Source organism: Melozone crissalis, unplaced genomic scaffold (genome assembly GCF_028551555.1).
Source record: "Melozone crissalis strain CALT ecotype California unplaced genomic scaffold, PUWL_Pcris_2 ptg000088l_1, whole genome shotgun sequence".
Taxonomy (NCBI): domain Eukaryota; kingdom Metazoa; phylum Chordata; class Aves; order Passeriformes; family Passerellidae; genus Melozone; species Melozone crissalis.
This window is the reverse complement of record NW_026535865.1, coordinates 3415371-3428150: the sequence shown is the minus strand read 5'-3', so window position 1 is coordinate 3428150 and position 12780 is coordinate 3415371. Positions and strand designations below refer to the sequence as shown.

The following is a 12780-nucleotide window of genomic DNA, read 5'->3' as shown; positions in this document are numbered from 1 at the left end:
CCTTTTCTCCAGGCTGAGCACCCCCAGCTCCCTCAGCTGTTCCTCACAGGGTTTGTGTTCCCAGCCCCTCACCAGAGCCCTCAGGGGTGCTCAGGGTGGGGTTTTTGGGGTGGCTGTGCAGGGACAGGGGCTGGATTTGATCCCTGAGGGTCCCTCCCAGCTCTGTGACCTTTTCAGCTTTTCCCAGCCCAGGCTCAGCGATATCTCACAAAGATGCAGGGCCAGGGGCTGGATTTGATCCTTGTGGGACCCTTCCAGCTCTGGAGCTGTGTCCTGCCAGGCAGTGACTCCCTGCAGCCTGGTTCCTGCCCAGCAGCACCTTTGAGGTGAGGCACAGCCCCAGGAACCCCTCAGGGAACACCAGCAGGGCTCAGGAGAAGGGGCTGATCCCAGTTCCCAACCCCACCAGCACATCTGCTACAGGTTAAGACAACACAAACTGCAACCATGAAAATAACCCTCCACCCGCCTTTCCCTCAGCCTCCCCAGATTCCTGGCTAATAACATGTTTAACTGTGTTCCCTGTGAGCTCTGCAGGACAAATGAATGAGTGGATTTTGCAAATGAAGCTGCAGTGATGTGACCCAGAGCTGATAGGAGTTTCCTTGACATCATCCCCAACACTTCCGTTGCCATAACAAAAGGCAGCTCTGCTCTCTGGGCAGCCCCCTGCTCACTCACAGGGAAACAAAGTGTTGTTCTCCCCAGAACAACCCTCTGTGCACAGAATAATTGGATTAAAATGGTGGTGGGGGGCTCTCAGAGGACACAGCCCACTTTGCACAATTCCTCTCACAAAGGGGATGGTCCCTGTGCTGCACAGCCAGGGGTGACATGAGAGCTCTTGGAGATATCTTGGAGTGGACAACAGCAAACAGCTTTAAAACATCCTTCAGGTTGGCAGGATGGAATAGGTACAAATGGTTTGCACAATTAAACCCAGAGTTGCTAAACCTGAGTTCAGCATTTAACATTCCAGGATGTTTTTTAATTGTTTCCTCATCACAGGGATGCACTGGGAGAGTTGGGGTTCTCTCATCAGTGAGAGAATCTGGTGAGCAAACACAAATTGAGGTTTTCTTCATGTTTTAGCCATTCCTCTGGATTAGAACTAACTAATTCAACTTACAGACTAAATTAAAGTCTGGTAACTCCTAACCTGTGCTAAAGAGGAGTTAAGTAAACTCCTAGTTAACTAAACTCCTAACCTGTGCTAAAGTGGATTCATTCTTCATAAAGAATGAATCCAAAGGGTCCTGATGCTGAAAAGCAATGATGATGATGATGATGAGGCTGTGTCAGACCAGGTAGTCCCCACCCCACTGTCACCATTTTACTGAGAAAGGCCCCCAAAAAGCTGTTCCAGAACACTGAACTGTAGGGGTGTTAATGAACTTAAAATACTCCTGGAAAATGTTTTCATGTGGTCTTTTATGGTGTGAAGTGACAGCTGCCAGCAGGCAGAAGAGCAGCTCTGAGAAGCCTCCCTGAGCAGGGTGAGGCTGAGGAGAAAGTTTGGGATCACTCAGGGTGGGATCCCAGAGGAACAGCAGAGATGTGGGACAAGCAGGAGGAGAGGAGAGGATTCTCTGGAGCCATGGAGAGCCTCAGGATGGCCCAGGGAGAAGGAGGGGACCTGTGTCAGAGATTTTAGGGCACTTTGAACGTGCAGAACCTGCAGAACCAGCTCCAGGAACCCCCTGGAGCTGCTGGAGCAGAGCAGCCACAGTGAATCCCATCCTTTACCCACCACAGTTTGCTCTTCCAAGCCTCCAAGATGTGTGGGACAGGCCAGGTGGGGTTTGCACCCTCCCTCCGAGCTCTGAAATCCCCAGCCTGATTTCCAGCATTACATCTTTTGGCTTCAGAGCCGCGGAATGGAAGAGCCCCTGCTCCCGGGAGATGATCTATTGCACAATGAATTACTTTAAAACCAAATTGTTACCCCACAGGGCAGGGATCACACGACTTAAAGAGATGTTAACAAGCCGTGACAAACCTCTGGCATCAGAATTTTCAGGCAAGCTGTTCTGCATCTAAGGCAGTCACTAAAGATCACACAGCATCTGAAAAATGAAGGATACAGAGATGAGTAACCCCTCTCTGCTCCACTCCAGAGACCTGCCCATAGGAAGCAGGGCTGTGATTTGCACACTATCTGAACCTGATTATGGCTAATTTTTTGCATACAGAGCATGGAAAGGATCCTGGCTGAGGCATGGAAAATATGTGGCCACATGAGTCATTCTGCAATGGTTCATAAATCCTGAGAGAATCACAAAAGCAAAACATCTAACATTGCATCTTCCCTCTCCCTGCCAGTGCAACTCCACCTCTTGACACGCTCGGCACAGGGATGTGGGAATATGGTGAAAGCAGAGGAAATGGGATCATTTTCTCCTTGGAATAGAAGAATCTCATCAAACAGCAGCCAGGCTCAGATTTGCAACCTTCACAGAAGAGGCCATTCATGAGGAGAGGAGAAAGAAACGAGCTGCTCCTCCTCGCCTTGCCAAACCAAATTTACAGTTCCTACTGCCTGGGCTCCAGCTCCTGTCCTTCCTTCCTTCCCTGCAGAGCACAGCCCAAAGCCCAGCACCCTCCTGTCCCACTGACCCACGCCACACTGGGGCTCTGACACAGGAGATGGGAGAGGATTTAGGTGTCAGAGCTCAGTGCATCCCTCTGGGTGCCCAGGGTTGCCCAGAACCTTGCCAGGGGGCTCAGAGACCCTGGCACACAGCCCAGAGCACCTGGGGATTTGATTTTCACCTCATACAGCTTTGTATGAGGACCTGAAAGTCACAGAAGTTTAAATAGTATAATAAAATTATCACAGGGTTGCCCAGAACCCCACCAGGGGGCTCAGAGACCCTGGCACACAGCCCAGAACACCTGGAGATTTGATTATGACCCCTGGAGCAAGTTGCCAACTTTGTATGAGGACCTGAAAGTCACAGAAGTTTAAATAGTATAATAATAAAATGATCACAGGGTGAAAATGTAGATTTTAGGATTTTTGGTATGGGGGTTATGGGGACAAGATGGAGGAACTTGGGTGTGTCCAGCCCTTCTCCTTCTTCTTCTTCTTCTTCTTCTTCTTCTTCTTCTTCTTCTTCTTCTTCTTCTTCTCCTTCTTCTTCATGTTCTCCATTTTCTGCAGTGATGTTGGCACTTTGGGATTGGTTTAGAGTAGAAGTGCACTGTCTAACACAGGTGATGGGTATTGGGAATTCAGTGTAAATACGTTATAGGTAGTTTGTAGTATAAAAAGACAACACAGAGAGTGCCCTGTGGCTGCCCTGCTGAGCAGAAAGTAAAAATTTATAGATAAGAATTAATAAACAACTTCAAGAGTGAAAAGTGAAGAGTCCAGACTCGTTATTCAGACAGACACACGGGCTGAAACAGAGACACCCTGCACATCTCAGGGCAGCAATTAACAACAGCTACCCAAGAGATTTAGGAGCTTCCCAGAGCAGAGCACAGGAGGGACCTGCCTGGGGGTTAGAGCAGGTGGGACCTGGCAGCAAAGGCTCCTCAGGCTCATTTAGCCTCTGCCAGGCCCTGTTCCAGCATCATCTGGGTTGTCTGCAGCTCCCTGTGCTGCTCTGGGTTCCTATCCCAGGCAGAGTGGGGATTGTGCAGGGTGGGACTGCTCAGCTCTGGGGAAAAGCAGCTTTTTGTGAGGCAGGAGTGGCTGGAGCTCCCCATTATCTCCCCACCAGCAGGGACTTCCTGAGTGCCCTTTGCAGGCCCCTTTCCTGCTGCTTGGAGCTGCTCTCCCTGTTCCAGTGCTTTATCAGGGGAAGCAAAGCTTCTCCTCTCCCTGCCACCCACCCTTGGTGTGTCATGGTGCTCCTGCTGCTGCTTTCCAGTGCAAAGTCCTCCAAAAACCAGAGGGCTTTTAACCATCCTCTGCAGTAAAGGGTGCAGGAGCTTGGTGATGTTTAGCCAGGAATAAAAGGGAATAAAAAGGAATGAAAGGGAATAAAAAGGAATAAAAATGAATAAAAGGGAATAAAAAGGAATAAAAGGGAATAGAAGAGAATAAAGGGGAACTCAGAAGGGTCCAGCCTGACCTGGAGGCTGCAAGGCTGACACTAAAACCCTTCCACTGCCAGAACATCCCCCTGGAATCACTGGCAGATCTGGGTGGCCTGCAGCTCTGGTGTCTGGGATTTCTCCCTGTTTGTAGTACCAGCAATTGTTGTGACCCAGGCTTTAGGAAAAGACCTCAGCTCACTCACAGAGCCACTCAGGTCTCTGTAGTGGAGAATGCTCAGCATTTCCACGGGCTGAGCTGCATGGGTTCTGTTTACGTGCAGACCAAACCCCACATTTGTTATTTCCAGGAATATTCCGGAGCAGGAAGGAGACCCAGATGAGTCACTTGAGCCACCATCTCACTCCGAGGATGAAGTGCAGCCCTAAAACACGTCAGGCCTGGCTGGACAAGCCCCTCCCAGTCCCACTCTGACGCTGGGGGTGTCCAGCGGTGTCAGCCCCTCCATCCCCTCATCCTTCCGAGGGTTAAGGAGCAGCAGGAGCAGGAAATGCGTAAGCAGGGTCCCTCTGCTGCTGCTGCTGCTGCTCCCACACAGCTCTGGGCTCTGCCAGACCCTGCACTGCCATGGGCACCCTTGGGATCAGGCAGCTCCTGCTCTGCTGGGCCCTCTGGGGACTCTGCCTGGCCTCAGACTATGATGGTGAGTGTCTGCTTTGGGTCAAAGCTGGTGTTTGTTAAAGTGCTGGGTGTTTGGAGCTTTGTAAGATCCCTGGAAGCTCATTTTTAATGGGTTCATATGGGAGGATGCTCTGATAGAGCTTCATGTGGCTCTTGTTGAACAGAGGTGATACAGCAGAGAAAGAAGGTGGGGTGGAAGAGACTAGAAAGAGAAAGGAAAAATAGAGGAGCAGTAAACCAGAAAGGAGACAAAAGCTAAATCTTCAGCTAATAATACACCCAGAGCCACAGCTTTACACTGGAGTGGCTCCAGAACTTTGGATTGTTGTGAAAGCCCAGCAGAGGAATTTCTCTCTGGATTCCCAGGCCTGTTCATGAATTTACAAAGGAATTGTTCCCTGGATTCCCAGGCATGTTCATGGCTGAACAAGGGAATTTCTCTCTGGATTCCCAGGCCTGTTCATGGCTGTACAGAGGAATTGCTCTCTGGATTCCCAGGCCTGTTCATGGATTTACAGAGGAATTGTTCTCTGGATTCCCAGGCCTGTTTGTTCATGGTTGTACACGGGAATTTCCCTCTGGATCCCTAGGCCTGCTGAGAGCTGTAGAGCATCACAGTCCACTGTGAGCTGTGGGAAACCACAGGGCAAAGGAATCAGGGCTGTTCTCAGAGAGGTGGCTGAGGGTGGCTCCTGCACACCTAACTCTGCCAGCTTTTTGTGCCTGTCACTCAACAGCCTTTCCAGAACATTCCCAGTTGTAGGGAGCCCAGCAGAAAAAACAAAGAGCAGCGTTTGGGGTGAGCTGTGTGCTCAGAGTGTCCAGCTGAGTGAGGAACAGACTGAGAGAGGAACAGACTGAATAAGGAAGAGGCTGAGTGAGGAGCAGACTGAGTGAGGTACAGGCTGAGGAATAGGCTGAGTAAGGAATAGGCTGAGTAAGGAACAGGCTGAGTGTGTAACAGTCTGAGTGTGTAACAGGCTGAGTGTGTAACATCCTGGGTGAGTAACAGGCCTCCTTCCCCTCCCAGATTACTCCCAGAACAGCACCAGCGATCAGCCCAGCGCGCCAGAGGTCACCCCTTGTCCCCGAGCCATCCCGGGGGACCAGGCCACGGTCAACAACGTCACCTACCTGCTGATCCCCGAGGCCACCCGTGCCCAGCTGGGCAGTGCCATCACGGTGCGCCTCATCCCGTGTCTGTATGTCCTGGTGCTGCTGCTGGGGCTGCCCTCCAACGCCCTGGCGCTGTGGGTGCTGGCCACGCGGGCCGAGCGCCGGGCCCCCACCGTGTTCCTCATGAACCTGGCCATGGCCGACCTGCTGCTCATCTCCGTGCTGCCCTTCAAGATCTCCTATTATTTCCTGGGCAACCACTGGCCCTTCGGGGAAGGGCTGTGCCGCCTCACCACGGCGCTGTTCTACGGGAACATGTACTGCTCCGTGCTGCTGCTCAGCTGCATCAGCGTGGATCGCTACCTGGCCGTGGCTCACCCCTTCTCCTCCCGCGCTTTCCGCACTCCCACCTTGGCCGCCAGCACCTGTGCCGGGGTCTGGCTCTGCTCCGCCGCCCTCACGCTGCCCCTGACCCTGCAGCAGCAATCCTACCCCCTCCTCGGGGCAGGCCTCACGCTGTGCCACGATGTGCTGCCCAGGCATGACGATGATGGGTTTTATTTTTATTATTTCGTGGTGTTGATCTCCTGCGCCTTCCTGCTGCCGCTGGTGCTGCTGGTGCTGAGCTCGGGCGCGGTGCTGCGCGTCCTCCTGCGAGGGGGAGGCCGCTACGGCCACGCCGCCAAGCTCACGGCCCTCATGGTGGTCACTCTTGTGGTTTTTTACGCTCCCAGCAACATCCTGCTGCTGCTTCACTACTCCAGCCCCTGCTCCAGGCTGCACGGCCGGCTGTACCTCAGCTACATGGTCAGCCTGGCCCTCAGCACCTTCAATAGTTGTGCTGATCCCTTTGTGTATTATTACGTGTCGGAGGATTTTCGGGAGAAGGTAAAGAGGAGAGTGTTCAGGGGCAGCAAAAAAACCACCACGTCCCTAAAGACCTCCAAGGAAACGCTGCCCCGTTCCAAGCACTCGCTGGTGTGAGCCTCCAAGGGCGCTCATCATGCTCACAGAGGGGATAAGAGGAATTCAGCGCTGGAATTCCACAAGTTTCACCCAGAACAGCGTTTTGGGGCCAAGTGCTTTTCCCTGTTTGCACAGATAAGGATGAATAATGCCAGGCTGCGGGGTTCTTTGCTCAGACAAGATGCTGAGTGCTGGACACAACCACGCCTACAGCTTCTCAGCTGGTCACACACCCCCAGGGATGTTCCTCACCTGGGTCTGGTGTTCCTAACCTGGCTGTTCTCGCCTGCTAGTCTTGCTCCTGGCTTGCTCTATGTCCTTAAATGCATATTTAAGTGCATATTTAAATGCATATTTTCCCTTCCCCTAAAACAGAAAAAGAGCCATCATTGCAACCCCAAATTTCTTAAAGTTTCAAAAACCCCTCTCCTGAGCTAAAGCAGTCTGTCAAAAGAGTGCAGAACGCTGGCTTGTGTGGCAAAAACATTCTTGGCTTGATTTGTCAGCAGTGTTAGCCCACTGTTGGTAAAAGGTGTAAAAATCCCCTTCACTCATCCCTGTTTTTGCAAATCACCCTTGGCATCCATCATTCCTTTCAGGCAAAGGTTGTGTTAATGGATTTTGTAAAAAAATGATGTCTGATGAAGGGAAATAGTAAAGTAGGAATGGAGCAAAGCCTCTGGTACACCACATTGCCTTTATGTAACGTCACCTACAGCCAAAAGCTGGCTCTGATCAAAGAGGTGCTCAGGTTTGTTGTTTGATGGAACCTGCTGCAAATCTGACAAAATGCAGCCTGCTCATCTCTCAGACACAACTGGGGCACAGCTCTGAGAGCAGTCAGGTAGAAAATGAGCAATAAACCTCTTTAGAGCTCCTTAATTCTTTAGTTTTCCTAGCACAGGCTTGACAACATGAAGCATGAATAAAATGCAGAGAGGATTGTCTTAAAATCAGTTTTTAATAAAATATTTATCAGAATCTAAAACAAACACTTTTCTGGACTCAGACTTGCTAAGATGTGTGTGAACAAACCAACAGCTGCTCAGAGAGCTGTTTGTGTGTACCTGTGGGGGCAAAAGGCAGGGGAAACACAAAGCTGGGCTCCAGGTGCTGGGCACTCACTCAGAAACAGCAGAGACTTAAAAAAAACCCCAAACCCAACTCCAAAGTCAGGCTGGGAGAGGTTTTCTAAAGAGTTTCTCTATTCACAATAATGAAAACCAGGTTATTGTGCATTAAATGTCAACAGTCAATGTGAGCAAAGCAAGTGCTGGTGTGTCAGGGATGTTCTTCAAGCAAGCTGAACATTCTTCTGGTATTTGCTTTCTACTGAGGCTGATTAAGAAGGAGGGGAAGAGGCAAGACCAAAACACAGGACAAGAAAGAACAAGAGGGACTATTGCTTTAAAATAAATACCATGGTAATGATTACTCTGCATAATGTACAGTTACAAATATATAAATATTCATTTCCTTGAAAGGATTGCAAGCATCAATCACTGATAACTAGCACTGCTGCAGCTGTTCAGTCACAGAACTCGGTGGAAGAAGCAATTTCTGTGTCTTACAAACCCACTGGCACTTTTCTCCTTTTGCAGTGAGGGACCATCAGGAAAAGGAAAGGAGAAATATCTCTGATAGAGGGAGGCAAAGTCTTTAAACCAGAAATAACCCAAAGCAGCAGCAGCAGCTGCTGGCCTTGCTGGCTTTGGCTTTGCAGCACCCAGCTGGTCTTTTCCTTGGTGGAAAAATAAAATAAAATAAAATAAAACCAATCCTTCTGTCTAAACTGCCTGGCACAAAGTGGGAGCCTGAGATGTCCTTGTGCTCCCAGGGACAGGAGGGAGACTGAGCAGAGCCTGTGAGTGGCTTTGAGTCTGTTCAGCTGTGCTGCTCAGGGATCCAGTCCTACAGCTTCTGTATTCCAAGCAGGATGTTGAACAATGGAGGGAAAATAATCTATGCTTTTTTTCCCCCTAGATAAGAATGAATGATGGCTACAAGAAACATGAATGCAAATGTGGGACAGGGGAAAAGCTCTGGACCCTCAGCTGGGGTGGAGAAGGGAGCAGAGACCTCCTTTATTCCTGTGATGGGGGAAAAGGCAACCACAGTGGTGGAACTGCAGGTTCCTTGATTCATTTCCTTCAATAAAATCACCTTTTTTTTCTTTTTAGACACAAAGAGGAGCTGGTTTGGTGCAGCAAGAGCAGGGGAGGCAGAGGCTGCCAGGAACAGAGGGACTGGAAGGGCCAAGGCTCAGGGTGAAGTGAGGATCCAGAAATCCTGTCCCATCCCCTCCCACACACTGCCCTGCTCTGTCTGGCTCTGAGGACATTAAAGCTGCTCTGCCTTTGCCTTCTGAGGGTCCAGGGCTCTCTGGCTTTCCTTTGAATTGTAAAACAGAAGCCAGACTCCTCTGCCTCCAGCACTGGCACAGAGATGCCTCAGACAAGGCCCTGATTGATGGGCTGGCACCACCAGCAGGAATTATTTACCTGGCAGCAGCAGGGGGATGGCTGCAGCTGGAATTAGGACATTACATGTCCCACAGCCTAAGGGAAGTGAAGAAAGCCAGGTTTAGTTCTTGGCTGGAGCTCCCTATCCTCACCTCCTCATCCCCAGGGGGAGGCCTGAGTGCCCAAATATCTGTGAGAGGACCAATAAATTTCAAATTACTTCAAATATCTCTCCACTGGGTGTACAATGGGGGTGAGAGAGAGGAGAGGAACACCAGAAAGGGACTGAGGAATGCAGAGCACAGGTCCCAGCTCCTGGAGATGAAGGCAGTGACAGCCAGCATCAGGGTGATCAAATGCCTCATCCTCAAACTCACAGCACCAAACAGCTGCAGCCTGAACCAGCAAACAGCAGGGCTTGTATTGTGCAGTTTTAAGTTTTAGAAAAGGAAAAAAAAAAAAAGAAAATAAAAAAGGAATCTTGTTGCAGCTCACACTAGGCCTGTTATTTACCCAGGGATAAATATTGACCCAGTCCTGTGTGTGTACACAATAGCCTGCCAGGACAGTTGCTTGCAGGAGGTGGAATTTTAGTTTAAAGGCATTAATTTACCTGCCAGGCAGGAATGCAGCTGCCAGGGTGAGGGCAGGATCTGCCCCTGCACACCCTGGACCCTCACCCCATGAGGGGAGGCTGGCACAGCTGCCAACTTCTGAGGCAGCTCAGAAATTTCTGGGAACTTCAAGACCCAGACCTTCATCATGTCAACTGCATTCTGCAAATGTCTGGCCCCAGACAAAAAGGACTGGAAACTACACATGCCCAACCTCTGGGACACCTCCTGGTTGTCCCCATGTGGACATTTTTCTGGAATAAACTTGCCTTTATTCTGGTATGGAATGTCTATACTGGGATATATTCTTGTCATGGTTCCTGTGTAAACAAGCCTTAAAAATGAATGGAGCTGGGCTTTTTTTTTTTTTTTTTTTCTGTTTCCATTCACCAATAAACACCCTCAAAAAGGAGTTTCCACCCTGCTCTGGGTCCTGGTAACAATAGAAGTGGGAAGATAAAATATTAACACTATTTTGCAAGAGGCAATTGCATGTAACTCCTCCAAAGAGAACAATGCTGCTCCAGGCAGGAAGGGAAACTCAAAAAATCTTGGCTCCTGCACTTTTGGGAACACAAAGCTTTTCTTTTTAAGTTTTGCCACATTGCTTGGGGCAGGTCAGACCGAGGGAGTCCAGCCTGTGACACCAGGGATTGGTACTGGCCAGGGAGCACCAGGACCAGAACATGCTGTGCTGGATGCCAGTGGGAGCAAAATAAAAGGGGTTGGTGAAATCAGGCAAATATTTAAAAAGGGCTGTGCCTGGGCCAGGTTCATTTTCAGGGGCTGAGAAGGCTGCAAGCAGCCCCTGTCAGCACATAGTGCAACACAAAGAGGGCTCCCCCACCTCAGCCCTGCCTCTACTGAGGCTGCAAACAGCAGCAGACATGAAACCTTTCAGTCCTGGCAGTGGATTTCAGTTTTCTCAGGTTAAATGCACCTCCCTGAATAGTGGAGCCACAGGGAAGTGTTTCTTTCCTGATGGGCTGGGGGAGATGAGCAGCCTCTTGCTATGTCATAATTGGCAAAACACACTGATTTTTTATTACTATAATTTGAGCAAAAAACCTTCTCAGCCATCTGTCCTCAAACAGCAGTTCAGCTAAGCACAAGGCCTGGACTTAGCTTCTAAGTGTAGCTAGGAAATGGCATTTGCAGAATATCCTGATAGCAGAGAAAACACTTGGAAATGCTCTATAGGTTTGAATTCCAGCCCCTATTTTTCTCATCTAGAGGGCACACAGCATATTGGTCTCTTACCACTGGGAGGGCTCCAAAGAGGATGCACAAGAAGGCAGGAAAATGGACAGAAAAATAACTCTGAGTGTCCCCCTTAGAGCTCCAGATCTGCCCCGTGGGGCAGCAAAGCCTACAGTTCTGAGGGCATCAGCAAGTAGTCATCATTCAGGTTCTGTTCTGCAGCAGGTCATCATCTGGAGGAGCAAACTCATACAGGAGTCGATTCTGAGCCTCTTCTCTGGATTTAAATTATGTATTTCTGTGGGGAAGAGAACACAAGGAGGAAAAGTGACCTTGCTGTGACGCATCTTTGTGAGATATCAGTGAGACTGGGAAAAGCTGAAAAGGTCACAGAGCTGGGAGGGACCCTCAGGGATCAAATCCAGCCCCTGTCCCTGCACAGCCACCCCAAAAACCCCACCCTGAGCACCCCTGAGGGCTCTGTCAGTGAGGGGCTGGGAACACAAACCCTGTGAGGAGCAGCTGAGGGAGCTGGGGGTGCTCAGCCTGGAGAAAAGGAGACTCAGGGGTGCCCCCATCGCTCTCTGCAGCTCCTGAAAGGTGCCTGTGCTCAGCTGGGGCTGGGCTCTTTCTGCAGCAGCGCTGACAGAACCAGAGCACACAGCCTCAAGCTGTGCCAAGGGAAATTCAGGTTGGATATCAGGAAAAAAAAAATAGGTTGGATATTAGGAAATTGGCGAGATCCTATCCTATAGATAGGATATTAGGAAAAACCTAATTAGGATATTAGGAAAAAATATAGGTTGGATATTAGGAAAAATTTATCATTCTTTCAGTTTTTAATGGAAAGGATGATGAAGTTCTGCAATGGCTGCCCGGGGAGGTGGTGCAGTCACCGTCCCTGGGTGTGTTTAACAAAGCCTGGATGTGGCACTGGGTGCCAGGGTTCAGTTGAGGGGTTGGGGCTGGGTTGGACTCAAGGATCTTGGAGGTCTCTCCCAACCCAGTGATTCTGTGATTCTGTGCCCAGAGGCTCCTGGAGCTCTGGCAGCCTTGGCACCATTCCCTGGGCAGCCTGGGCAGTGCCCAGCAGCCTCGGGGGGCAGAACCTTGCCCTGAGCTCCATGCCAAGGCCTGGCACAGCTGCAGCCCTTGCTGGGCTCCTGTCCCTGTCACCCCAAAGCAAGATCCATGTCCATTCCCCCTCCCCACCTTCCCTGGGCTCCTCTGCTCCAGCTGAACACACCCAGTGACAGATCACTCCATCCCCTCGGGGATGAAACCACTGAGGTCCCAGAGCCTTTTGGAGCTGTCCCATTCCCTTTTTGGGGAACTGACCAGCACAAGGACACCACAGGTGGCTCAGAGCTCTGATGTGGACTCACCATTCTGCTGGGGTGGCCTCAGCCTGGCTGCTGTCCCCTGCCCTGGAGGTGCTGGCCGTGCTCAGCTCTGCCACCAGCTCGAACGCGTCGCCCTCCACGGCGAAGGCGTCGGGGTCGTACTCGTAGGAGTAATAGGACAGGTCTGTGTGCAGGGGGGGCCCCTCCTCGGCTGCTGGGGCAACCAGAACTGCAGGAGCTGCAGGAGCAGGGCAGGGCAGCAGCAGGAAGGGGTTTTAGTCATGGACACCAGGGTATTTCATTGTGATTTCAGCGTTTACCCCCAAAACCTTGGGTCCCTCCCTAATAATTCCCTCCCAGGTGTGTCAGTCACCTCTCCTTTCCCCTCCCAG

At 50.7% G+C, this 12780-nt stretch overlaps 2 protein-coding genes across 2 annotated transcripts in view; one reads left to right on the top strand and one right to left on the bottom strand.

Annotated features, from left to right (window-relative positions):
* Positions 1 to 4633: 4633 nt before the first annotated feature.
* F2RL3 (F2R like thrombin or trypsin receptor 3) lies at positions 4634 to 6787 on the top strand. Its single transcript, XM_054291208.1, has 2 exons — positions 4634 to 4709; positions 5718 to 6787. Exons 1-2 carry the CDS (start codon positions 4634 to 4636, stop codon positions 6785 to 6787), a joined length of 1146 nt encoding a protein of 381 aa, XP_054147183.1.
* Positions 6788 to 10934: 4147 nt separating this feature from the next.
* CPAMD8 (C3 and PZP like alpha-2-macroglobulin domain containing 8) overlaps positions 10935 to 12780 on the bottom strand; it is a 60005-nt gene continuing 58159 nt past the window's right edge. The window contains exons 42-43 of the mRNA XM_054290877.1: positions 12431 to 12599; positions 10935 to 11343 (exon numbers count right to left, since the gene is read on the bottom strand). Of these exons, the coding sequence (XP_054146852.1) occupies position 11343; positions 12431 to 12599 (170 nt within the window). The 3' untranslated portion in view covers positions 10935 to 11342. The remainder of the gene's footprint in view (positions 11344 to 12430; positions 12600 to 12780) is intronic.

What these genes read in the sequence shown, in the direction of transcription:
- F2RL3 (XM_054291208.1), top strand. Translation starts at nt 4,634, where the DNA reads ATGGGCACCCTTGGGATCAGGCAGCTCCTGCTCTGCTGGGCCCTCTGG. An exon ending in CCTGGCCTCAGACTATGATG is followed by an intron (nt 4,710 to 5,717) that starts GTGAGTGTCTGC and finishes TTCCCCTCCCAG; the next exon opens with ATTACTCCCAGAACAGCACC.